Here is a 27,965-nt window from a genome sequence, read left to right on the forward strand (position 1 = left end):
GGTGCGGGGTGCGGGGTGAGGCGCGGGGTGGGGGGCGGCGGGGTGCGAGGGTGGCTCGCTCGGCAGTTCGGTCGCGGCGCCCGGCGCTACAGGACGCCTCGCGAGTGTGTGTGAGTGTGGCTCGTCCGCGTCTCGATATCGGTGAGTGTTACATGACAACACAGTGCTACAGTGAGTGCACGCGATACTCATCACTTAACTTAGCATCGGTTCCACGTTTATTCCATCCCTAAGTGAAAATTTCCTGGAATGTATTTGCATTTCTTAGAGAATACTTGTTATCCTCATCGATGGTGACATTTGAATAAGAAAGCTTGTATTAAAAGGTCTTTGGAATTAGATTTCATGGATTCAGAGCGGATTTCCTTATTCTTAGTACCAATCCGCGATACGCAATAGGAATAACGTATTGTGTAGTTGAGATAGTGGTGACGAGTTCTGTGGGAGTGAGTGGAGTGCGGGCGACAGGAGACGCGCTCACGATGTGCCCATCGTGTCATAAGTTATTCGTTTACCAACAAAACAAGTGTTTCGAAGCAATAAATTAACATTCTTGGCAAATTCAATCCTAACAAATACCCATTGTTACTCGGATTGGATTAGACCAGCGAAAACATTGCCGTTTTCATGCAAAAATAAGGCTTTCAAAAAGATTTTTTAAGAGCTGAATCCCAAAAATGTCATTGCATAAAGTTGAGTTGGAGTTTTTGAACCCCTGCTCCATAGTACCTAGTGTGTACACCTAGAACAAATGTTGTATATCTCTTGCGGTTCAATATATCAGAATAAGGGTTAGAGAAAATAAAACTTTGCGTACCTATGTAGGGTTTCCATCGATCTCTTTCTCCGTAAGCTATGTGGAGCTTTAATATCAAGTGGATGTACACTTGGCAATGAAAGCCATAGTTCAAATGAGTCAAGAAGTAGTGAGTGGTCCGGTGTGGGGTCCCCCTGTGTGGCTGCTCACTGGTCAGTGCACTCGGAGCATTGTCTCGGAGCACAATACTCGCTCACATTAGCATATACATTGTGTCGGCGACACTGACACATAAGACTCTCACTCGATGACACTCAGCCAGAGCCTTAACAACAGATGTACTGATACTGTACAACTGAGTACAACGGCCACATACAAGCAAATAAAGACCTATTCTATTCATGTGACTGTCACTACTACTAACATAATAGCCGAGTATAGCTCCTTGATGAAATACAACCTCTACGTCGACGTAGAGAACTTCAGCAAGTGTCCATGCTCATAATAATGTTTCTGTGAAAACATAACCAGTACAATAAATAAAAGTCAGAAAGTCAGTAGATATTCGGTAATATTGAGTCGGAGCCCCTTGAAGTCCCCAATGACGTTGACTTGCTACGAATTTGGTTCTTTACATCTCATGAGTGAGAGTAAAGAGGTACAAACCAAAGTAGTAATAATGTAGTTATACATAGGGGTAGCTAGTATTGGCTTGTAACAGGAGGACAAAAATAGATGACTTACGTTACCTTACAAACATGAAACTCAATAGATTTCGTTTAACCATACAGGTTCATGGCATGATTTCGGTGCCCTGAGTTTTTTCCTACAGAAACCTGTCAGAAAGCGCAACAATCGACTTTTGGAAGTCAGACAGACAGTTAGCATGCATATACATACCTATATACATATTTGCAAAACATGTATGAGTATCAGATTACAATGATTGACATACGTAAGGAGTAGCCGAGTGAGATGTGATGATGAGCAGTCTCGCCACTGCTGCGATACATCTGCACGAGTTGGCGACGAGGGTGAGAGGGGGGGGGAAGGCAACTCGCTGCGAAACACATTAGTTAGGTGTCGGCGCAGCAGTATGGAAACCCGAGAGAAAGTTGTTGCGGAACAATAAAACTGTTCAAAAGTACAGCGATAAATTGCTAATATCCGCTTCCGAGGCGCGCCCTTAAACTGTCGCAACTTCTTATTGCTAGAATTTTTCTTGAGCGCATTTGTCGTTGACATTATACAAGTGTGGCGCTCCCCTCCTCCCCCCTCACACCCCGCGAGAGCGCGGCTCTGAGGAGTTACGAGCTCATCGGCAGAAATGCCTGACACACGCAGCACCAACTGAGACCGATGGCTGACTTACTTATGTGTTGTGTGACGGTTTTGATTCGAGAATTGTGCCATACTTTAATTGAGCATGAATTAATGGGCCTCTTTTTGCTGATAACTTTCGGAGAGGTTTTAATCAGGTTTGTTTACCTTTGCGACTGAAGTTTAGATTCAGTGCTGTTTGTGAGTTATCAGCCGCTGCGGGGGAGGTACGACCAAAACACATACCTAATACGCCTAATTTTGATTAAGACAAACCTTGTAGCGAGGCCTGCGATATTGGAAGTCACTGACTCCACTCATTGGCAAATGTCAAACAAAGCGATATAAATGAAAATCAAAGTGGAATAGTTTAGAAGTTGTTATTTTGCTATCTGCTAGCCTAGCTATGTAAGCTCGCTTACTTGGTATTCGGCAGAGCAGTTCTCCCTGGTTCCCTCTGGACCTCGAATGTGTAGAGAGTGGGCGTCTGACTACCTAAACATTAACGTATTATCATTGTAGAGAACCCCGGTACGTTGAAACTGACTCAATTGACCACCCGGAACTTAGAGGTCTAGACTTAATTAGCGAAATGGGAATCAAGAGCTCGTAGCTTAGTCCAAGCCATGCGGAGGTATCGATCGTTAAGTTAAGCAACACTTGGCGTAGCCACGGGCCCGTCTGTGGATGGATGAAGATCTTGTCATAACGAGTTCTACCGTGTTTCTTAAGGCACGACAAATTGGTGGGTCCCAGCTATCATTCCATCATCTTTGGCACTCGTAACGTTATGGCTACTGGCTCTTGGCTCTGGAAGCTGGTGTCTAGAAGTTACTGCTGTATATAATAGAGTCGACATCCTAAGCAAGAAAGTCAAGTTCACCTGAGCATGTTTACAACTTTCGAGAGTTGACTCGATTGCTCTGGGCTCCTTTCAATAGATCCTGACTCTGTCCTGACCGGCGTCGGTACGCTCTTTATGTTATAAGTGCTTCGCGAGGCATCGGACGTGCCGGTAGTGTTACATAAACAGGGCAGGAGCGGCGCCGCGGTGCAGACGAGGCGCGCTAAACACTTCCTTCCACTCGATGCCAAGATATACGATCTGTTGCCGCCAATTTCCATCCACACACCGCGCTTACTCGACAATATAAGGATGATGTGCAATACCACAGTCTATGTGCAATTTCTATATGAGGCCGTCCAGCTCATAAACCGATCTCACTACAAACAAAGTTCTTTGAACCGCTCCTGCTTCGCACGGGATGACAGTAGTTCCCCACTATTTAATGTATGTTATTATACATATAATAATAATAATGTCTAGACACATAATTATACATATAAACCTCCCTTTTAATCACTCTATCTAGGTATTAGATAACCGTATGAAAATTGGTTGCGCAGTTTTGAAGATTTAAGCGTTCAAAGAGACATAAGGATACAGGGATATAGGGACACAGGGATATAGGACAGAAAAAGCAATAAACGTAATTAGGTAGAGACCGTGACCGTGAGATTAGGGATCGTGTTGCAAACTCCGTGGTGCAGACCTACATGTATCAGATTGATGCGTTTATTCACACAGTGCGACAGTACAGTGCGAGTGCTGCAGTCGGTAACGCTTGTTGTTTGTCGACAGATGCAGCGTCCGTGGAGATGAGCGATGCGCGCGAGTCGCGCGGCCGGCCGCCACCTCCCCCCGCCCCGCGCCCCGCCCCGCCCCCCGCCATGCCGCGCGCTGATTGGCCGCGCGCGCCCCGCCCCGCGCTCCGCCCCGCGCGTCGCACGCGCACGCTACTCTCTGCTCTCCTCTACTTCTCCCTCTTTATTGGTGAGTACATAGTACAATACATAGCTCAGTTCCACTGTAGCTGTTCAGCTGGTGTTTGTTGTCCTGCCATAGGTTTAATTGTATCAGCGGATTGAAGGAACTTTTCAGGGCTCATACTATAACATACTATGACCTGATATGAACTCATTGAAATGACAAAGCGAATGTACGCAGTAGCGCCACCGTCTCTAAAGTAATGGCATTAGACACACGCGACCGACGCGACCGACGCGACGCCGCAATCATATAATCCGCGTTATCTCGCCATCAAATTAATGGTGAGATTTAATTACAAGAGCTTTGCGCTAAGCGCGCGAGAGAACTCCGAGCGCCGCTACTTATTGTTTCACTTGAGGGGAGCGACGCACATCTCTTTATGTCTCCGCATGCGATTGTGTTTCTTGATGCTTATTAACTTAATTAACGAGTACCTCTTATTTATGTTTGCTACTTCAATGAGTAGGGAAGTGGCTAAATTATAATGTACTTCAAAATAATTGTCTTTTGTAATAAAAACTGCTGAGGAAGCTTACGGAACTACTTATTAGAGCGAGTGCTTGGAGTGCTCGCTGTACCTGTATCGTGTTAGTCGGCTGCCATCCCGATTATTCCCAATACATTTTCTTTGCAATAGAGTGTGGATTCCAGAAGGGGCCAACAACTGTGGCTAGAAGTAACCCTCGGGGCGCATGTCCCCAAACCTGCTAGAAAGATCTTCAACACTTTTAATGACTTACGGTTTTATTTACTTAGGCACAATTTACTTGTGTATAAAGTCTCGTATCTTGTTATTGTTCATGGCTCGTGATCGTAAGATTCGCGGTGTGTGTGTGTGTGTGCGTGCTGCAATAAATCAGCGTGTGTCAGCGTGAGGCGGCGCATTGTTCGCGGCGGAGATGTTCCGGATCGCGCTCTGAGCTCGTCGCTAATGTCTGTTCGCGTGTTCCCCTCCAGTCGGCGGAATTCATTACAATTCACTGCCGAAATAAAGAGGTCGCTATCGATCGCCGCTCAATACAATTTGCGATAAAACGTAGCGTTGAGATTTCCGCTATTTGGAGTTCGCTTCGTAAGTATTCCCTAAGGCGTGCATTAGCATAGGAGGCGCACTACCGCGACACGACGCAGGCGAGCGCAGAAGTACCACTGTCTGTCTAGAAGACAACACTGACGATAGAAGCGCACTACTTATTGACAGCGGTTTCTGTTGAACATGTACCGACTTGAACCAACTACTTTGATCACCCGCTAGTGATATTAGTATGTTATGTACCTATATTGCTAATGTTCGTGCAGTGATGCACAGTGGTAGTTGTGCAGCGCGCGTGCTGAAGATGAAGGGTGTTGAGCTGATGTCACATCGGCTTAGCGCCGCGATATGATCAGGTGGGAGGGGAGCATACATTGTGACTAACAGCGTGTCTGACCATCTACATGTTTATTTCTAATAAAGGATAAATAAAAATCGTCTTGTTTCAATTGCTCAAAAAAACTGACTCTGGCTGAATCTCTCTTGGAATTGGACAGCAGCCCTTGTGAAAAATGGAGGCATTCGTACATTAGTGAACATCTTTAGACTGTGATGACGGCGACGTTGATTTAGACCATAGGATTCCTACTTCGAGTTATAACTCGAAGTATATGTAGTGTTGGGTATGTACTTAGAAACTCACGAGTCAACTGTATTCCAAGATCAAGATCATCGTTCCGTAACCGACTTCTTAAACCTGAAGAATAACAAAAATTACTTGGATGTACCGCTCAGAGGAAATGAAACAACGAGGCAATATGAGGTAATGCCTTACGACAGATTCCCTCAATACAAACATTAGAGAAACATGACATGAAGGCTGTGCCCCGGGGGCTCCACAGACATGTATAACTTCACATATTACCAGTTATATTCCATGTCCCATGGGACGGGGGTAAGCCTATTGCTTGACAACTTTGAACCTTACGAGAATTCAGTCAGGCTCAACGCAGATATTAACACATACAGACACACACACACAGGAATGTTACAATTTTTTGTTCTATATCTAGTATAGTATTTGTGCTCAATAATGTATAGTTGAGTAGAAGCCGCTATTGGCACGTAATGAGTCGGTCGGCGCGCGGTAATGGCGCTCACTCGTCACTCGCGACTCGACAACAATTCGCGGAAAAATGTGCGAACTGCTCCCCACCGCCACCACCCTGCACAGGAGGAAGGCGGATGAAGGCATTATTTTTAAAACGTTATTACGCGGAGACTAATGTATTCATAGGTCGCGGCTACTGCAGACCGCACGTCGATACAACTCCATCTCAACATTCAATAAAGTCGACGGAGCAATAATAGCTGCTTACTATTTACGACATTGTATGCTGTTTATATGATAACTACAGGCTTTTGTATGAGCTGCGACTACCCACCACTACTCACACTAGTAAACCTTCTATGTGTGTGTTATTCTATCTGAACCTTACTGATCAGTATCGTCGCGCCGAAGACAGTTTACAAATGGTCTGCTTTACTATAAACTAGTTTCTATTATGCATTCCTTTATTTCAGGCAACTAAGGCCCTTAGAAATACAAATATGATATATCTATAAAGGCCTTACCAACCCGCATTGAGCAAGCGTGGTGATTACTGCTCAATCCTTCTCCGTGTGAGAGGAGGCCTGTGCCCAGCAGCGGGACGATACAAGGCTGTAACAGTATTTATGGGCACTAGTTGCCTGAAATACAAGAATAAAAAAATAAAAAAAAACTATTAGATATGCCAACGGTTTCTTCCATGTCCCGTCCCGAGGGAAGGGAACTACTTCCCTCACTCGGATAACACAAATTCTCTTTAGTACTGGTAGGCTCGAGGCGAGGGGAAGTTGATCTTCGGTTGGGAGCGGCTGGAGTCACAAATAATCCGGCGCTGAGCGCGGCAGGCACGCCGCCCTGTGCTAATAACAACATCCTTCCCAATTACCTCAATATTCAAATAAAACAATACAACTTACTATCGTGAGGATTCGGAGAGAAGAGAAAACCATTTACTATCTCCATAAATCATCTAATCGCAATCGCAAAATATAAATTGCATATGATCCCCACGTCACCGCTCAATACGCTCTAAGCCAAAGACATCACACGCCGGGGCGACTGACCCTTAACGCACACATACACACACCAATATTGTTGACACACACACACGAGCATCATCTTTTTCGTCAGAATATTGTTTTGCGACATTGTTCGGAACATTCGACGTATAGTTATATTGTGTTTGTGTGGAGTCGAAATATTTGGTTATAGAGGTAGGAACCAAAATTGTTAAGCCTTCTGAATTGATTAGATAGCTGGATGTAAAGAGCATTAAAGCTTATTAAGAGTAATGACATGTTGTTCCTAGACTCGCACGGTGCTGAGCTGGTCACAGCGTCAGTCTCACAGTCCGCTCTCATCGTATAATCCAGCAATTAAAGCGCTGACTAAACAAACCGCTGCTTTGGATCGCATCCTCGCCGTCCGAGTGGAACAGCGCTGCCCGCACCGCCGGGAAACGATAAAGCAGTTTATTGTGGGAATATCTGCGCCCTACGCCGCGATAAGCTTCGCTAGCGGGGCCCCGGGGGGAGAGAGGGCTCCGGGGGAGGGGGGAGTGCTGAGGTAATGAGCCAAAGTGAAAAGTAGCCGCTACGACTAGTGCCGATAACTGCTCTCCTAGCAGATTTACTCGAGTACCTGAGCTAGCTTACCGTCTAATAATACCGCCATTTCCAGGCTGTCATAGTTATTGCCATTACTAAATTAATAATTTGTGCTAATCCGCGATGTTTATTTGTTTTGGCGATGATGTCAATGATGGCAAGTATTCGTCATTCAGTGGCGACTGGCGGTGACACGCTGCACTATTGTCTAGTCCTCGCTCTAGCTCATCACAAAGTACGCGACTGCGTGTCTATTCGGGACTCGTCTAACAATTCCTTTGAGTGAATCACTTGGTGTACTTCAATAGATCGCGTTGTGTGCGAGCCACAAAGCGTTGTCTGCGGAACTTGGCTCGCACACATCCCGCTCCGAACAGAAAGAGTGTTTAACTAACAAATACTAAGTTCAGCGAAGTTTCTTTGTTCTCGTTGTTCCCGACTGTACACTGATGCTGCAGTACTCATGGCGTATGACGCTCACTGAGATAAGACTTCTTCATTGATTTCACCATTTATGTATAATGCTTTTTAGCGTTTCCCAAAGTTTGACTTAACATGGTTTAAATCGGTTTCTAAAGATGGAATACCTCCATAGCTACATCTAATAGGTACACCGAACGTTAAGCAGTAAGGGAATTCACTGCGACCGATATAGAGCCAGGGTAAGGGGGTCAGTTCTACCTCTAAAGTATCAGTATCCATTCAGTAAACGTTAAAGTTAATGACCCGCTAGAGCATACGAGTGTAAAACAAACCAAATCTGTGCGACACACGACGATATCACGCGCGTGTGTGTGTGTGACTGCAATGTACATGTGTAGGTATGTGTGTGCCAGTGTACAGACATGTGCAGAGAAGGTTCAGTATTAAAGTGATAGATAATACACGACTCTTCATTAGTCAAGAGAGTAGGCACTTGGGCAGCGCTAGCAATCGTTGTATTAACACACAAGCAATAAATCATACATTTGAATACAATGCCAAGTAAAGAAGTTCAATGGAAGTGCATGTATGTTACTTCTGCAGCGCGAGTATTAGCCGGGCATGTGTATCGATCGGCGTCACACACGCACACACGCGCGAGCCGCACGCACACAGCGGCGCCGGCTGCAGTCGCGACGAGCTGCACGCGGCAGAGAGAAGTACTAGCAAATTGCAGTTCTAACTCACTGGATTGATAACACACTATGCGGAGACAAACGCGTGCTTGCTAAGGCTGCAATTAATGCAGTATCTTGCATACGATGGTAATGTATGCCAGTCATAGTTGATTTCATTGATCAGAGATAATAGAGAAATGCCATCGTTTGGTGCATGTTGTTTACCGGCTTGAATGTAAAGGCGGCACAGACGTCGGCACGCCGGCGTCACGCTACACTGCGGAGCAAACGTAGCGGAACAGTAACGACAGCGACAATACTCCCCCCCCCTCCCCCCGACCGAACAAATGACGCTAACTTTACAGCGACGATAACTACAGGCCGCCTGTCTTAGCTAATTTACAAAAGAGTCGCTCAAAAAAGTTATTCCGATGTAGTCTTTGAACTGTGAAACAAGTATCGCAAATTAGGGATGATAATGTAATCAATGGTCGTCAGCGGCGACGTAATGAGCCGAGGGGTGGCGCAGACGACGGAGGGGGTGCGCGGCGGGCAGGGGAGAAGTGTCAGAAAAACAGCGAAGAAGCGATGACGAGCGCCTGTTAACATCTGTTAGATATTCATGAGGAGCTGCAGTTTGTGCACAACCGACGCCATGAGTCACACGAGACACGTGATTGATCGAACTGTTATGTTGAGCATGTGATCTCCAAGAGTTCACCTGTGCGTGGCTAATGCAACACATAATTGTACAACATTCAGCAGCACTCGCGTGGATTGTTCCCGTGGCGTGGTTGAGGGGCTCATCAGGACGTTGTTTATCGCGCCGAGAGCGGTAACGAGGTGCGGCTGATGTTCGCACATCTTGTTGTTTCACAAAGTACCCTCATTTGGACAATATTTTTCTTCCAACTTCTTTCCTTATGTTTGTGTTTCTCGTTATTATGCAGATTGAGGCATCTCCGGCCGTCATTAACAATTTTTCGTATTATAATCTGATCCAAATTTACATTTTCTTCTTTTACAGTTTCCTGGCTTTTACAGATATAAACGACGTGATTAAATGGATTTAAGTCAAATGTAAGAGTCAGTGGGGCACTCGGTGACTCCCCGGGGTTCAATAACGCGACGAAGTATTTTTCTCCGAACAATAGGAAGCTAATCTTTGCATCTAATTTGTGCACTCACAGTATTCTAGGATGCCGATTGCCGACATTTTTATGGCTTTTGTCTGTCATCATCATCATCAGCCTATCGCAGTCCACTGCTGGACATAGGCCTCTCCAAGTGCACGCCACTGAGATCGATTTTCGGCTTCTCGCATCCAGCTCCTGCCAGCCGTCTTGCGCAAGTCATCACTCCACCGTGCCTGAGGACGTCCTACACTACGTTTGCCGAGGCGCGGTCTCCACTCTAGAACTCGTTTACCCCAACGGTTATCGGTTCTTCGGCTAATATGGCCAGCCCACTGCCACTTCAGCTTGCTGATTCGGTAGGCTATGTCGATGACCTTGGTTCTCTGACGGATTACCTCATTTCTGATGCGATCCCTCAGAGAAACGCCGAGCATAGCTCTTTCCATAGCCCGCTGAGCGACTTTAAACTTGGCTTTTGTCTGGCGCTGATATTATTATTATCTTAGTGGAATGTTTGTGTTGGTCTTGAGTTATTGCTATTTGAACTCCGTTCGCGGGTTGTGCAGTCGGCGGAATGAGGGAATTCCGCAAATAGGTCACAAGTTGTAGTGCTCTGTGTGAGCAACAATCCGGTCAAGTGTGCGTTTGGCAGGTCGCGGCGCCGCCGAGTGTGTGCGTCTACTTCAACACCTTGGCTCATGAATATCACGCGGAGCCTGAGGGGAGGCGTTTGTGCATAAATTAATCAAAAATATACGCGAAGTATCACAGCTGTGTACTTGAGTATGTACAGCAAGGTGCTGAGCTAAAAATATTATACATTGACTTGAATGTTATGGCAATGGCAATGGGCAGCCCATATTGCTCGCAGAGCAAATGACCAATGGGGTAGAAAGGTGCTGGAGTGGAGACCACGGACTAACAAGCGCAGCGTAGGACGTCCACCAACAAGGCGGACAGACGACCTTACAAAGGTCGCCTCCAACAGGTACCTATGGAGATGGTGATCTAAGGGGGAGGCCTATGTTCAGCAGTGGACGTCCTATGGCTGAAATGATGATGATGATGATGAATGTTGTAAATCCATTGTTTTCGTGGCTGTTATTGAAGCGATAATGATCGGATGAATGCCCCGATGAATCTCCACGAGTGTGTCCGCAGAGCACACTGATAGCAGAGATCCGTTTTAATGCCGTTTAGAATGTTTTCAGTAATGGCATCAGTAAATCCGTCGCCGGTGATACAAGTTATTGGGATAGCTGAGAGTATTCCTGCTGGGTTTGCTCGAAGTATTTCATTGCTTGTTACTTTATCAAAAAGTTCTGTGAGAGAACTCGCCTTTTTAACTTCGACCTTCATGTAAACACTTGGAAGTAATAATGACAAGTATTAATTACTTAGTGGAGTAATGGCCGGCCGCACACCTATTAATTGATGACGTACTTTTAATTAAGGAATGCTAATTAAAGCCCGCGCCGTTAATTACTGACTCGCCATTATTGTAGACATTTTAAATAATGACGTCGGCGCCCGAACTACTCACGTACCTACATATTAGTTTACTTTAATGACTTCACATCAGTGCGGTGTTCGCCGATGGAGTCATCAGACTAACTGATGTAGAAGCGGAGGTTGACCAAAATATACTATGTATGTAGGTGTAAATTATGACAGACAAGTATGGATAAAGGCAGAAGGATGATGATTACATATTAAGCAGATATATACCCTAAATAACTGGGGCTACTAATCAGTTTTAAATCAACCATCCTGGCTGATGGTACCGAAAAAATGCAGACTACATAAAAAACTCAATGAAAGCAAGCATGAACATTAAACTTATACTAGAATCTTTAAATTTCTTTGAACTTGTGCGACTACTGATCTCACAGTTATATCATACAAACATATTATGAGCATTCGAAGTAACCTTGGAGTTATTCTGTATTGAATTAATCTAGCTAGAGACTTAATAATTGCGGTCGTTTTGAATCAGGAGTTAGTTGATTTACAGTTTAGCTTCAGCCGGTTTTTCATAAGACTTTATGTTAAAACCATACACCTAGCTCCTAACATTTTATAAACAAGTGGTATTTGAAGTCGGTCGTGGTGGTTCGTTGTAATGTACCGCCACAGAGACAAACTTCGCGCAACTGTGTGACGTGATAAAGGAAAGTCGCGACGGTTAATGTTAATGATGACAAACTTTGTTCATTAATTAGACATCACTTGACTGTCGATGTTTCGTGTCGGCTCATTGTAACATTCACGTCGCGACGCCCACACGACACAACTACCGGAGTAGAAATGGTACTCGGTACAGAATCGTAATAAACACAAACCTTTCTAACGTTATTTGTGTATCGAGTGGAAGGCACAAACGTTCATATGTGCTCATAGTTAGGGAAGAGGTCTGTTACTCCCACCACAGACGTCAGATGTGACGGACGCCGGCCGCCGACCTCTTAAGATTACATCAAGCTACTTTAGATACGCGCGTATCACCCCCTCCCCCTCACATGAGCCCCGAGGGTGGGGGGGGGACGTGTCGGAGCCGATCGTGTCGAGAATTTTAATATCGCGTTTGTAGAGGGAAGCGACACAGATTGGCCACAGGGCGGTGTTGTCGCATGAGCGGTGCCTGGGCTGCATGCCGTGGCCGGCTGTGACGCGAAGACGCGCGGTATCGCGTGGTGTCGCACGTTGGTGCGGCGGCGGCGGCGGCGGCGGCGGCGGCGCCTCCTTCATGAATTATGTACGACGGGGAGCTAAATGTCAGCCTGTTTTGTCCACACGATGCTCGATAGGCTTTTCAACAATTCAGTAGATGAAGCTATTGTCCCTATTAGTCTGTACATACATAACACGCTTATATTGCCCGAGGGGATGTGATGTGTGTTTACTTACAAATATTCCGTATTCCTTGACTTTTGATTGCGTCCCACGCGTTACTGTTACTGCGGAACTGTTTGAACGTACTCGCGAGACGAGGGGCGGTGAAACCTGACAACACGCTATATGTGTTGTTGAGGAGATAGGATCCATGTATTTTAAGGATTAGTTACAAGGAAACACAGTTTAATAAGAAGCTCGCTGCTGCTCGTGTAACACAATAACTCGGCGGTGTAGTCGGGAGGCGTGCACTCAGCGCTCGGCTCGGGTATCGCGAGTGAAGCTGCACCGACTTACACAACTTGTTGGCGCTGCGATAGCTCGATGTAATCACATTAAGTAAAGGTGCGCTCAGACTGCACGCCTTCGGAGCGTTTGTACAAAAATAAGTCGGTTTCGTTTGAACAGACACATTGGCACGCACTCAACCCTCATTGGTGCTGTTCAATGAACTTCAGCGTCGAATACGGGATCAGTCTCGCTAGCCATGCACACGTAATCACGGGTAGGACAACGGGATAGATCTCCCACTCCACGGTAATGCCGTTTAAAGGATCAAATAGGACGCGGGCATCCAGAACAACAAGGTGCCCACCCCTCCACCCGTTAAAACACCGCGACCATATTGGAGTATGTAAGTAAGCACCTAATTAAGAATATGTCTCGCTACAGAAGAATAAGGCGTACCAACACACTCTCACATTTGTGTAAAGACTCTTGTCTGTACTTCGTTGTTGATTGTAGTACCCTGCAAAGCTGTGAGCCTTTCCAAGGCGGGCTAATTGTGTCGCGAGACATACACGCCTCGCCACCTGTCTGCCTCACACAGCCGATTGTCTGCCACGACACTCGTATACGTAGGCTACGCCACGCCACGCGCTCAATGTGCATTGTCGTCGACGAATACTTTTGTCGTGAATCCTAAGCCAAGAGCTTAGGAGTCTGAGAGAATATGTAGGCGTGTTGTAATAGTGATAAGGCAAAACATAATCGAGTCCTATCTATATACTTTTCAGATTTTTGGGTTCAATCATTCCCAGTAGGAAGGTAAACAATGCTCTCCTCTCCTTTAAGAGAAGAGCAAAATAACTCTCTCCTTTAGGGAGATGGAATAATTAGTGCAAGTATTCGCTTCCACAAGTGCCTGGCAGTCTTCTGCCTTGCTTGGAAGCTAATCGTTCACACAGAGGTTGGAAGGTGTTATGATTATGAAAGACGATCAATCGATATTGATCATCGTTAGGTTATTTGTTTTCATTATATGTTTGTTAAGCAACATCATATGCTTACTGTAAATAAAGTTTTATTTTGTTTACTCAATAGTTGTGATGATGAATGGTAACTTTTTCTCGTCCTTCATAGTAGTTGCACCCTCGTTTGTTTGACGAAGAGTAATGTGCGTCACCGCAGTAACAGCACGTCGCTGTAGGACTTCGCAGGGAGCCTCGGGAGCCGCGGGGCGTCGGGAGCCGCGGGGCGTCGGGGACCGCGGGGTGCTCACAAGTGTCGGGAGCCGCGGGGCTCGCGAGTGTCCGACAAGCGGTCGCTCGTAAGCGTTCACCGCAGTTGTCAACCTTAAGCGTTCCCCCGAGTCACCCAAGTGATGCCGGGTGCCGGCTGTTCTGTACATTGTTGTCTTGCTTAGAAGAAGTTGACCGATATTTATTTACGAGCCTGAAAAGGCTTAAATATTTGCCACATTCAGGAAATGCAAACCGGCTCGTCAAATCACTTCGAAATGATCAAAACTCTCAATTAAGATTTTAATTACCTATTGCTATTATTGGTGTTGTGTTATTTCCATGGCAGAGACGCCTATCCTTCTCAAAAGCTATTTCTTTGTTTTTCTTTTACATTTAATGAAAGCCCATGTCTTCGGGTCAGTTTATTCCCTCTTCATTACAACGTTTAGTATTGCGAATGTGTGTGTGACGTGTGTAGCGAGTGGCTGACGAGTCCGCCGGGAGGTGAAGCTGTCAGGTATTAAAACATCAAGCGGGACCAGCAACGTGGGGATATAACATGTAACATGTTTTACCCCCACGGCTATTTTACATAACACAGCATCGGCATTAGGTGCAATGAAAATAGCGCCTTGGGTTAAACAGTTGAGGTTGAGGTTAAACAGTCCACTCCTGTAGAAAGCATTTTAATATTTTCATGACGTCTACACTCGTCACTAGGTCTCAATGTCGGCTGACATGTTACACTGATAATAATAATCCTCATAGATACTCTCTGACCACAACTTCATTACAATGCTTATTAACATTTAGTTTATAAATAAATTATAAAACTCCTAACATCATCGGCCACAGTTCCGCGTGTTGTGGTCCTGTTCTGAATAATTAGTCCCTGCCCCCGCCCGTGCCCCGCGCCCCGGGGGGAGGGGGGGGGGCGACTTTATTAATGGCGTGACATCAGTAACTCGGACAGACATACATCACGCGCTTATCTGTGCAGGCTTTGTGTTCAAACTCTCGCTTTTCAAATAAAATGTTCCGCAAGCGAGATCCGACGGAGCGATGGACTTCGATGGACAAATATAAGTACTCATGTCAGAACAATTACTTCATGAAATAACTGTTTCAATATTTACCTGTTTATTTTCCAAATCAACATCATCTCATTCTTCATCATGTGTTTCTCGGTATGGATAACTAAATAAGTTTAAAGATGAAAACCCTCATAATGAAATCACCCTCAATCAAGTAAAAAATAAACACGCTTAGATTTCAATTCGATTAACATCTAAGGACGAATCTCCTCTTTCATGAGATTAATCAAACCTGTACACTTAATCTAGAGTGTATTCTCTCTCAATAATGCCGTAATAAAATGATTATGCTCACAGTTCAAGAGCACTGCACAGATTTACGAGCAACGATAAGTATAGTGAGTGTCCCCTCAATCTCGCTGCTATTGTTGGTAACAACTCGGGAACTATCTCATCTCCCGCGTGTCACATGGCGGACAAAGTTTTTAAATTAACGCTGTATGTTGACACTATTAACCCTATCGTGCGGCGGCCGCGTGTCGGACACGTGACGGACACGTGTCGAGCGCGCGCCGCGGATTACCGCCGCTCATTAATATCGGCAGATTGCACTTCGGATGTATCCCTCAGTGGTAACACTCGCTCGTGTCACAGGAATGTTTCAGTTTCCCCAGCAGGCGGCTGTTCGCTATTTTAATTAAAACTCCCACTTACGGCGGTGATGCTATTACGAGTTTAATTGCTCTTTTGCTAGAATTAAAATGATAAGTACGTACTTAAAGAATAGAGCACTTGCATCGATAACTATTTGAAAATAGTTGTAGGTACGCCATTTCAAAGTCAAAGGTTTTTATTTCATATAGACCTATTAGAGATGATGATGATGCTAGAGAAACGTCAGGCTAGTTGCGCGGTTCCAAAAAGTGGGTCTTAGGGGAAAAAACCGGCAAGGAACTACATAGACACTCTTTAATAAAGTGTTTACAATGTTTTGTGGGTTGATTCTAAGAAAAATTTGATATAAAGTGACTTTATTTATTTGAATTCTTATGCTCTTGGATACCTGGACATGCAATAGATAGTAAATAACCAATTCAATAGTACAATGCGATGTAGTGATGCCATTGCAGATAAATTGATACGTATCAGATATTTGTGTGCAAATGTCATAAATTGTAGTGTGATTGTGTTTGTTGGTCGCACGTGGCGCGGAGTGAGGGGCGTCGCTCATTCAGTGTTTACGACTTCATAACACAATGTACTACACAATAACTTGTCTCAAGTTAGCAACAATTAAACCGAAACTTTAGCAACTTGCTGTAAACTTCTCCTTATAAATTATTTGTCAAATTTCTTTTCTGGGCATTTTCCTGTGTCGTATATTATCGTGAGTGGGGGGTCACGCGGCGTGGCGCTCGCGAGGCGCAGCTGTGGCGTCCCACGCGTCGCCGAGGGGTGGCGCAACTCGTCGCCGCAATAACAACTTGCTCCCGAGACGGTTTACTGAAATATTTATGTGCCGCTGATTTGTTACCCAAAAGCTTCATGTTGCCACTTTCATTCACTTTCAGGATTGAAACGTGGGCGCTTATATAACGCGCCGCTACTTGAATTGTAATCTACTAATAGGTCAGCCAGACATTAGGTTAATTAAGTTTGGAAGTCAGGGAAACTTCTGGCGTGTTTTGTAGCCATCACTGTTTGTAGGCGGCATTTATAATATTGTTTAGAGAGTTATGATCGTGTTAGAGTTAGCACTCGTGAATGACTTGCAGTACATTGTGTGTTGTTGTGCTAGGTCCCCCCCTGTGCTCGGCGACGTGGTCGAGTTCGGAGCGCGCTCTGCCGGCGGACGCGGCCGACGCCGTGCGAGACGCGCCGCTCTACCCAGTACTGCAGAATGACGCGACCGACGCGACTGACGCGACCGACGCGACCGACGCGACCGGTGCGTCCGACGCGACCGACGCGAGCGCCACCGACGCGCTCACGCACGATGTCAGAACCAAGCGCAGCAGCGGACAGGATTGGGAGCGAGCGCCTAAAGTTAGTACTTACAGACAATAGTTTACACTCTAGCCCCATACACCTTTGTTTCTAACATCAGCAGATCTCGAGTAACCAGACAGCTTTGTACAAAGATACTTCATATATACTGAGTAAGGAAAGACGAGGTAAGGCAGGTAGGTCAGATACCTTCTTCAAAGTTAAATACATGCCGTATGTACAGACAGAAAAAAAACGATCTCTTATGAGTGAAGTAACTAGTCTTTCGGGTTCCTTGAGGAAATCTGTCAACAAGTTTTGGTATTACCTCAAATAGGTAGATTCTAAAAAAGGCGTGTAAGAGCGGAGACCCCGGACACCCGCAAGGTGTAGTTAGACCGGGGCTCACAGTTAGTTTGTCGACAGCAGGGCGTAGCGACGCGGCGCGTGAAGACGGGCGACACGATCCTGAACATCCGCGGCGCCGTGCGGGACGCCATCGGCGACGCGGGCGCCGCGCCCGGCCCGCGCGCCTCCTCGCGCCTCGACACCTTCGTCATCCGGCCCGCGCACGCGCCGCAAGCGCGCAAGCCGCAGCACGACCAGCCCGCGCCGCAGCCGCAAACTAATGTACGTATAACTATTTGCTGACATAATTTTTTTAAATCCGATTCCTTCCTGAGATTAGCGCGTTCAAAACAAACAAACAAACTCTTCAGTTTTGTAATATTATGTAGGTATGCTATAGATATACCATGAGTGATCGCTAGCTACAGATGTGTTAGGCCCGGTATCCACCAAAGCAGAGAGGAGAGGAGACGAGAGGAGATGAGGCGCAAAGCTGGCAGGTTATTTCCATCAAAGCGGAGAAGAGATGCGTTGCGGAGAGGAGATGTGAGCTGTGTGTAGCTCTGTCTACGAAAGCAGCCAGTCAATCGAATGACGTTTCGGGACGTGCGAGGCGCGCGGAGAAGGCAGCGGGGTAAGCGTAGCCCGGCTGCCCGACTAGACACTTCTCCGCTCTGCCGCGCCGCTTGCTCGCTCGCTGCACAAAATTTTATAGAAAAATGAGACATCTCCTCTCCTCTCCGCTTGATCCATTTCCACCAAAGCTAAGCGGAGAAGAGATGCGGAAATAACGAAATCGGATTGGTTTATTCAAACACATCTCCTCTCGTCTCCTCTCCTCTCCGCTTTGGTGGATACCGGCCCTTAAGGTAGAGGAGCCAATATCTTTACTTGAACGTAAAGACCTCCATACGATGTTGAAGTTAATGAGCACTTGTGTTGTATATTTATCTCAGCACTAACCGGTGTCGGCAGTGTTGCGCAGTATTCTCTAGTTCTTACGATGTATAAATTCGTCTGTTGATGTGTAAGCTTGTTATTTTTCTTGCTCGGTCGGACTTCATTAGGCAGAGTTATAACGTGATTAGCGCAATCTCCCGGCGCGGCTGCGAGCCTGGTACCCGGGCTAACATCGCGCTGATTGTCGCTCTCAGCTGTTTCACTATTTGTTATTCTTGTAATTTTAATCTTGTTATTTGTTACACTTGTTTTTGTACAAAATTAAGTTGTTTTTCTTCTTAGCTAAATAAAGACGTCGCGTCGCTAAGATTCTGCGAAACGATAAATTTTTCAGAGGAACGACCCGCTGTAACCTTAATCTCTGTCATGTCAGGGCACAGTTATCATAAGTACGAAAGTTCAGGTAAACTCGTTCTCATATTAATTACTGCTCCTACATAATATAATATGCTCCCCTATACTATGGCTACTACTTTGGTCCAGGTGGTGAAGTCAGAGCGTGAACTCCTAGTGGAGGCTCACGCGCGCGCGCGCATCGAGTGTGACGTCAGCAACAGCAGCGACGTGCGCTGGTACAAGGACGGGGAGCTGGTGTCGGGCGGGGCGGGAGGGGAGGGGGTGTGGCGCGACCACGCCGCGCTGGTGGTGGGGCGCGCCACCCGGGGGGACGCGGCGCTCTGGCGCTGCACGTACACCGACCGCAGCGGGAAGACCGTGTCCGGGAAGCCCACCAAGCTGCTAATATACGGTAAGGATCACCTGATGATGATGTCCTCCTAGCCGATTATCGTCTATGTTCTCATATAAGGAGAATAGCCAACTGCGCAGGACATATTATAGTGCACAAGCATTTGCGCAGACACAGGTGCACTCATTATTCCTTTACTCTCATTGCCCGGTGGACGGCAATCCATCACCACCGGACAGACATCAGGCGCAGGCGCGAGATTTACGTGCTCTCCCAATCAATCACTAACTTCCAGGCTCCGGGCTGTTTCTGAATACCCGCAGTGATAGTCAGCTAACGATCCCTGTGTTTAAGTGGAGTGTTGAGAGATGTAATGTTTCCTCAGAGCCGGTGCGCTCTGTGTACCTGGCGGTGGACGGGCGACGGCTGGACGCCGGCAACACGTGGGTGCCCGTCAGAGACAAGACTGAGCTCGAAGTGCGCTGCGTCGCTGAAGGTATCCCATCCACTATTATCACTATCATTCCATTTCGCTTATAGCTCGTCGCTCTGTAACCTCTGGTTCTTGGGACCAGTAATCGCATGCTAGTGTAGCAACATCTCACGTGTGTTCTGGTGTGTGTGTGTGTGCAGGCGGCGTGCCCGCGCCCGAGCTGTCGTGGCGGCTGCTGGCGCTGGAGCCGGCGCTGGACCACCGCCCCTACCTCCGCGTGCATCACACCAACTACTCCATCGGTGAGAACTACACACATTCTTCTCTTATAGAATATCATTTCGTTGCCAGAACCACCCAGGAAGCATGACGCAATACTTGTATTAGGTGGTTCTGCTGTTTCTTAGCATACATATAATTATGGCTGGTGAGTAATGTTCTCGTGGTGGCAGAGGGCGTGTCGGTGTCGCAGGCGGTGGTGACGGCGGCGCGCGAGCTGCACAACGCCACGCTGCAGTGCGAGGCGCGCCAGCGCACCGCCCCGCCCACCCCACCCGCCGCCTCGTCCGCCCCACCCGCCGCCCCATCCGCCCCACCCGCTGCGCTCATGGCGGCCAAGCTCGAGATACACGTCACATGTGAGTGCTACTAAACCAAAACCATTTAATCAAACCAGGCAGAAATCTGCACTCCTTATGTGTTTATTGATGAGAAGAAGTTTCACCAACATGTGCTCCCCTAACAACTTTTATATGAGAAAGAAATTGATATGCAGACAAACCCTGTAGGATATAAGTATGAGTTGTGCGGCGATATGACCATAATAGGAGCCAGGTATCCACAGTGTCCAATCCAGTGAGGCCTCCAAGTGTTTAGCAACACCATCCGTGTTTGGTTTTCTAGGAATCGAATCTGGATGTATTTTGAACACATTTTTCCTATAATAACAGGTTATTAAGTTTCAATCTGTTGTAAGTTTCTAGAGCAAGTATGAAAATGTAAGCATTCTCGAGCGACACGTAATACACAACAAGTTTGTAGAGCTCGCGTCACAAGCGGCGCTTGCTAAGTTTTTAATTCCGTGGGAAATTCTGTTGCCAACTGCGCCGTCAAACTAGACTAGGTATGTTCAATCGGATAATAATATTATTTTTTTAGGTTTTGCTTAAAGAGTAAACTATAACTATGTAATGATGAAGTGTGGTGAAGTTTTTGAAGTTCCGGAACACAAATAACATTAGACAAGTTAAACCTTAAAGTTCCAAACTAACAAACATAGATGTTATTGACTGAGTCAATACAGTCTATCATAACCAAATTACACAGGAGTTAGATATTTGTGTACACAGCTAGGAAGTCAGTAGTTACACAACACATACACACACAGACAAACTAATGCGTTTTGGATATTAGTTCGATAGTTGTGGTTGATATGAAAATGTATGTAAATGCGGCGAAGTTGGCGCAACTCAAACACTGGCGCGTGTGATTACGAGTCGCGCCGGGTGCTCCCGCGGGGCAGCGCTAGTCGCCCGATAGAGCGAGCTTTGATGCGCCAACATTTGTTGTGTTTGCAGGACGGAATTTCTTCAACAAATATACAATTCCAGCAGTAAAGCTTCCATTCTAATCAAATGTAGATATCAAACGAAGACGCCTCAATGCACATTTACTGAAAATAAAACTTTTTGGACTAGCAATAAAGGGGTAGTTGGCGCACTTGAAATCAACTTTTACAGCTGCTAGAACTGAAGAGAAGGCTGTAGTGGTCAGTTTCGACAGTTCAATTGGACGTTCTAATGGGACAGATGGGATTAGAATCGGTAAATGCTTGCAGTTTAGTAATGATGTGAGCATGGCACTGATGCTGATGATGTTGTGTAGATCCGCCGTCGTTCGTGATCTCTCGCTGGCCGGGGTTCGGCGTGTCGCTGTCGGCGGGCGGCGCGGCGGCGCTGCGCTGCGACGTGGATGCCAACCCGCCCGCGCGCGCCTGGTGGCTGCGAGACGACGCCAACCCCACCAGGTACCGACCCCACCGGGGCGTTCGACACACAAACACACCTTGCACTTATATTAGTAATACGTTTGACACTGCATATGATTATAACCTTCATCCATAATTGATTTTAAATTATTGTGGGAGCCAAGAAAATACGCTCTTGCATTCAATGTCGCTCCCAATTTCGTCAAATAAATAATATTTCAGGGAGTGCTCCAGGGTAAAATATTGAGTCCAACTTCATTTCGTAAGATTAATTTCTGCTTATTTTATGTCATCATGATAAGAAAAAATATTAAATTCCTACAGAGACATTGCTCATCATAAGTTTGAGGAGCAGCGACCTGCACAAGGTAGCGCCTCGTTACAGGAGAACCTCACGCGTTACTTATTTAAGGCCCCTTATGTTGTTTCATAAAAGTTTTTCTAGTTTGTTGTAAAGTCTGTACCATTTTCAATACTGAGTCAATTTAACTTTGTTTACTGAAAGTTTTTTTTTTTATTATGTGGAATGTTTGTAAGATAGTTTTACATGAATCTTAAATTCTGTCCATAAGTTTAGTTTCACATAGCAGTTAGTATTCCACAATGCGTTCATGTGTGGAGCCGATACATAATGAAGTAGCCGGCGGCGTGGTCAGTGAAACCGAACAAATGCGCTTACATTTACTCATTGGATTAAAGAGACACGACTCCGCTTGACCGCGCGACCTCAATTCGCTTCATTTGCAGGATTAATGCTAATTAGCGACTGATAAACGTTAAATATCGTTTGATAATGCTTTTACGGTTCGAGTTATACGCTTTATTAGTTGAATTTTATGCCTCACGATGGAGTGCTAATAGTAGGCGAAAATTACGGAATTTTGCAGATTTTTTTTTGTTTTAATTTATTGTTCAGTCTAGAGTGTGTTTAACATCATCATCGATTTTCCAAATTATTGCTTATGGTTATTGAATGCTTGGCGCGGCGATCCGTGGATGGATGATGAGTTTGTCCGTGCTTCGGAAGGCACTAAAATTGATGTCATTGTTGTGTTTAAACATCATTGGTAGTGTCACGGGTAGTCGGAAGCCAGAAAGTCTGACTACCAGTCTTGTCAAGAGGTTTCGGGTTTGAGTTGTGGAGGTCAGATAAGCAATATCCCCATGTTAAACACTGGTTCTCAGCTACATAGTTGAGACATGAGTGTCGGTATGAGCGGTAGTGCGCTTGCAGCTCGCCGCCGCCGCTGGAGTCGGGCGACGAGTCGGCGCGCGGCTCGGCCACGCTGCGCTGGGCGGCGCTGCGCGGGGCGCACGCCGGCTGGTACCGCTGCCGCGCCTCCTGGCTCGACGCTGAGTACTCCTCCATCGGGTACTACCTCAACGTCATGGGTGAGTGAGGCAAGCCCGTCGCGTCTGTGAGTCTTGATGCTCATGTATCTCCTGTTCCCGGTATAAGGCGGGTTTTTGAAAAGATAAATGATACGCCGAAGTATGAATAATACTGCCTACATTTCAAAAAAGACACGGGTTAGAGTACAATAAGTATGCCTATATACTAACTGGCATAATACACCGGCAGCTCCCGAGGAGCACACGGAGGCGGCGACGGAGAGCGAGCCGGAGCCCGAGGAGCCTGATCATCAGAAGGTGGAGGTGCCTCTCGGCGGGAACGTGCAGCTGCACTGTCCTAAAGGTAAGTCGCGTACACAATTACGTTTACTCATTTTACAGGGACTGTCTCGTACGACTGGGTCGTCGCGCCGAAATTGGGCCGAAATGTGTGTTTTAAAGCTGGCAGATTTCCTTATATGAGAACATGTTACTCATCTTACTCTTTTGTTTATACCCTTCTATATTTGTAAACCTTTGACGATGAAGTTGTTGAATCGGAGACGATCGTACGTTCTACTGTATAGTTGCGGTAAACTCATTTATCATGTATAGATTCGTTTAGCAATGTATGATGTGCTTGTGATGGTGTAGGCAGCGTGGGTTGCTGGTGGCGGCGCGTGGTGGGCAACTCCAGCGAGAGCTGGGCGCCCGCCGGCTCGCACCACGCGCATGGAGTACTGGGTAAGTACTAACGCTATATTGTCACCTTATCTATACTTCGAAGTAATCTAATATAATAAAGAGAGAAACATATATACCAAAATTCTCTGTCAGATGTCTCAAAGAACATGTATTTGATCTAGAAGATGGCGGGTGACCGACCTGCATTATGGCATCTCCGCTCATCTTTCCTTATTCCGTGTTTATAGTAAATAGTTGTATTGAAAAAGCTGATGATTATCAGCGGCGTTTACACTGGGAAACATGGCGTCCGACTCGTGACGGTCAACATGTTGTGCGCCGATTGTTCCCTGGTTGAAGTTGGATCTTCTTGGGCAGGTATAAAGGAGGCGCTGTACCAGGAGGGCGGCGAGTACCGCTGCGTGGGAGCGCGGGCGCCAGACCTCACGCGCCTGCGCGAGCTCAAGCGAGTCACGCTCAAAGTTACCGGTCAGTAGCATGATACGTCCAATACTTCCATCAGAACTACAGTAGGTGTGCCTGTTTATACTGACGATCGATGATGAGTCATGATCAATCCCGGCCCAGTCTAGTCTCTAGGAACCCCATTTTTCAAGACTGTTTGTATCGGTCATCATTGGGTAAGTAGTAGTAGAACTGACGTGTGATGATGTCAGGCGGCGCGACAGCGACAGCACTGAGCGCAGAGCCGGCGGCGGGCGGGTGGCGGCTGGAGTGCGGAGCCTGCGGGCGCGGCGTGCGCGTGCTGTGGGTGCGCGCAGGGGCCCCGCTGCCGGGGGCCCTGCTGCCCGGGGCCCTGGCGCCCGACCTGGCGCAGCACTGCTGGCGCGCGGTGCTGCACGTGGCGGAGCCGGACGAGGTGTGGTGCGTGGCGGCGGCGGGCCGGGCGGGGGCTGTGGCCGTGTTCCCGCGCCGCGCGCCGCCCGCCTCCCCCGCGCCCGCGCGACACACCGTGCGCGCGTTGCACAACGCCGCCACACCGAACACCGCACTGCCCGCGCTGCTGCTGCTGCTGAGCGCGCTCACTCTGCACTGATGACGTCACTCTCCAGGGAATGCCGAAGCGCTTCCGAACACGTAATGATGCCGACTGTAGTGAGGCAGCAGGGATCCTGCCACTAGTTTAGGATCAGTCAAAAGATAGATGAGCCTCGAGGATCGCGAGGCGCTTCGCAGGCCGCCACAGCTGCGGCGTGGCTACGATATGAGATATCTGTCGGTTTGCATGAGCATCCTTTCAAAGTGTCGTAGTCAAACTGCTGGACAGTCGTCGTGCGGAGTCCGAAATGCATTGAAAGTTAGAAGCCAGATAAGTGTAGTGATAAACATAAACAGTGAAACGTCCAAGTTCAAATGTGTGTGAAGTGAGGCGCGTGATGTGACGTCACCGCGGTGTAACGTCACGGCGCTTGTTGTAAAGTTTACGCTCGTTGTCCACAAACTGTAGCATTCGCCGAATGTGTTGTTACTCGTCCAAGACGAGCTGACTAGTCTCTCTCCTCCTTAGTCTTCGTAGCTCCTACTGTATCACGTGACTCTTGTTTACTCTAGCGTGTCTGTACTCGTGTGTATCCCGCACGCACACACACACAACACACGCCGCGTCGCGACATGCGCTGTGTGCGAGTGTGTGCGCTCGGCCTAATCCTTGTATCCCTTGCGTTATCTCTTCTCTCCACTTCCTGTATCCTCTTGTTTTCTAACGTAATTTATAAACAGGAATCAAATGTGCCAAATTGTTGATATTTTAATATTTAAAATAGATTTTTCTTATATTGATTATTATAAATATATGGTCGATTATTACGTTACGTTCGTATTAAATGGAATGTGAATTAGTGCAATGTGAACACCAAATGAATTATAATGTAATGTAAGTGAGAGTTAGGCTCGTGCTGGTGGAAGCAATAGCGGCGCCGCGTCAGAGCTCTGCCCCGCGTGGATAGCAATAATATATCGCGTCTGACGTCGCGCCGCACAGCTATAACTATAATATATTTTATATAGATGTCAAATTCTTAAAGTATAAAAATACTATGTATCATAGCTTAAACTGAATCATGTAAATTTCGATGTCAATTTTAGTCGTCCGTTTAGATCGGGCGTTTTTTGTATGGACAAGATACTAATAATATTTGCTACCACAATTTTTGCAACAATCTCGTAGAGTAAGGTTTGCCCAACGTTGGCGTTGGTGTTGGTGTTGGTTGGTTAGTTTGTTTCGTTTTGTTCTTCTGATGCTCGGCGCTGTCTGTGTGTAGCCAATGTTTGTGACTCGGGAGATGCTTTGTGCCATATAGATCTACAGGATTGGGTAACAGATTATTGAACAAATAGAGTGCTCGCGCGAGTCGATCAAATTAACTGAACTTAAATACATGTTTTTTTACATAAATGTTGAGAAGATTTTTACTGAACAATTATCTGGCTTTCCAAATTCAACCTCCATGTTTGTGTTTACATAGACATGGTGCAAGGCGTCTCCCGGGGCACACACTGAGTATTTCGTTGAGTAGTCGTTGTTAAGATTGTGATAAGAGGCGCGGGCGCGTCGCGGTCACTCCGTGTGTCGCACTTAGTTCGTTAGCTCTAGCGAGATGTATTTTTGTATGTCTGAGCGTTTATCGTCAATTGGACAATGAGTTCGGAAATAATGTAATTCTAATTAATATAAAGGTTCTGTGCACATCCAGCGGGTAGTCGATATATTTACTGTTAAACCGTTTTACTAGACTCGTTTATTTAACATGCATTAACAAGTTTAATCATAAATTAAACTGCTAATTTAATTGTGTCCGTAGTTCCACGAGTTTCATTATCAAGTATAGAGTGTTTGTTATTTACTGTTAAATGAGAGAATGTTAGTAGCTGTATTATCCGCTGGCTGTGCGCGGCGCCTGAAACAAAAAGTCGTTGTTTCGTTCGTACCTGGATGATGATATAATGATCCGTCCATACGGAATTCGATGTAGTTAGTTAAGGAGCTACTTAGAACCTTGTGTCCCGCTCCCGCCGTGTCGTGTCTAGCTCGCTCTCTCTCGCGCGCACTGGGGACGCACGAAGCTTACTGTCTTCTATATACGTGACGTTTTGCAACAGAGTTGAAGTGAACACTCCATTAGTATCATACTCCATGGTGGCCTCGTGCGTCCTCAGTCGCGGCGTCACGCTGTGACCTGTAGTCGTCTCTCTCTCACTCGGACATTCTGTCTGTCATCCTTCGCTCTTCCTCTGTCTGTCCCCCGTGGTAGTCCACTCTCTCGTCTTTGGTTTCTCGAGGCCGTTGTTCCCGGCAGCCACGCGGCTCGCTCTCCTCCCGCCCCTCGTGCTAGGACTGACAGGCGAGTGAGTCAGCGCGGCGGTGGTGCGGCCTCTCAGCCGGTAGTTCGCTCCGCGGCCCCCGCACCTCGCGTCTCCCGGCCGCGCCGTCCTCCGCGTATCTCTCCTCACAGCATCCAGTCCGTCGCGTCCAGCGTCGCCGGACACCCGACGGACGGCTGACGGACGTCCGTCCGGCGCGGCCGCGGTCCTCCTCAGTTCGTACTTAGCGTCCACTCGATACGACGTGTCGCATCTCGGTGCCAACATAATTTAATAGATCATAATATATATTTACATTTTATTATATACATTTTATTGTTTACTTTGATATTGAATGTACAGAATCCATATATTCATCGCCATGTGTTTATGGAAATCGTATACCGGATAAAATAAATGATATAAAAATATTGAAGAGTTTCATTTCATCGTTTCACTTTGACTTTGCATCGATAGGGCAACGTCAGGGCAACAAGCTACAAGCGACAAGCAGCCGTATGTCTGGGAGATATGGTCGGTTTCAGCGTGGGAGGAAGAGGTTTTAATAAAATTAATTTCACTAAGGGTGCGTAAGGAGTCAGTGATGCGTGCAATCGAAGCGGACAAACTCGCTGCTCCGGGGAAATTGGAGCGACACACACACACACACACATAAAGCACATACATTACAACAGTGAGGAAAGTTTCAGTATCATAGAACAAAGAACTTTAGCCGTAAGTGTATTTCTTTTCCCTTTTTAGATGAAACGATCCATACTTGGCGTTTATAACACGCATCCCAAAACATAATCTATTGCGAGGTACTTTATACAAACGACACCTAGATGTTTAACCACAATTCTCCGTAAAGTCACTAATGTCTACAATATATTTATAATCATATTATTATGTAGGCAACTGGTTAAATCCTTCCTTCTTAGAATCAGATAAGTAGTAAAGAGTGGTGGAAAAAACTATTATGTTTTTGTTTTGCTCTCACGG

At 46.5% G+C, this 27,965-nt stretch overlaps 1 protein-coding gene across 1 annotated transcript; it reads left to right on the forward strand.

Annotated features, from left to right (window-relative positions):
- LOC110383089 (uncharacterized) lies at positions 1–27,394 on the forward strand. The gene is made up of 14 exons (XM_049851744.2): positions 1–141; positions 3,720–3,911; positions 17,023–17,270; positions 17,637–17,840; positions 19,002–19,266; positions 19,592–19,702; positions 19,840–19,941; positions 20,092–20,277; positions 21,524–21,665; positions 22,861–23,018; positions 23,209–23,322; positions 23,613–23,702; positions 24,021–24,131; positions 24,320–27,394. The coding sequence occupies exons 2-14, from the start codon at positions 3,737–3,739 to the stop codon at positions 24,697–24,699; spliced, it is 2,286 nt and encodes a 761-aa protein (XP_049707701.2). The 5' UTR covers positions 1–141; positions 3,720–3,736; the 3' UTR covers positions 24,700–27,394.
- Positions 27,395–27,965: the final 571 nt, after the last annotated feature.

This window comes from Helicoverpa armigera, chromosome 28, assembly GCF_030705265.1.
Source record: "Helicoverpa armigera isolate CAAS_96S chromosome 28, ASM3070526v1, whole genome shotgun sequence".
NCBI lineage: Eukaryota > Metazoa > Arthropoda > Insecta > Lepidoptera > Noctuidae > Helicoverpa > Helicoverpa armigera.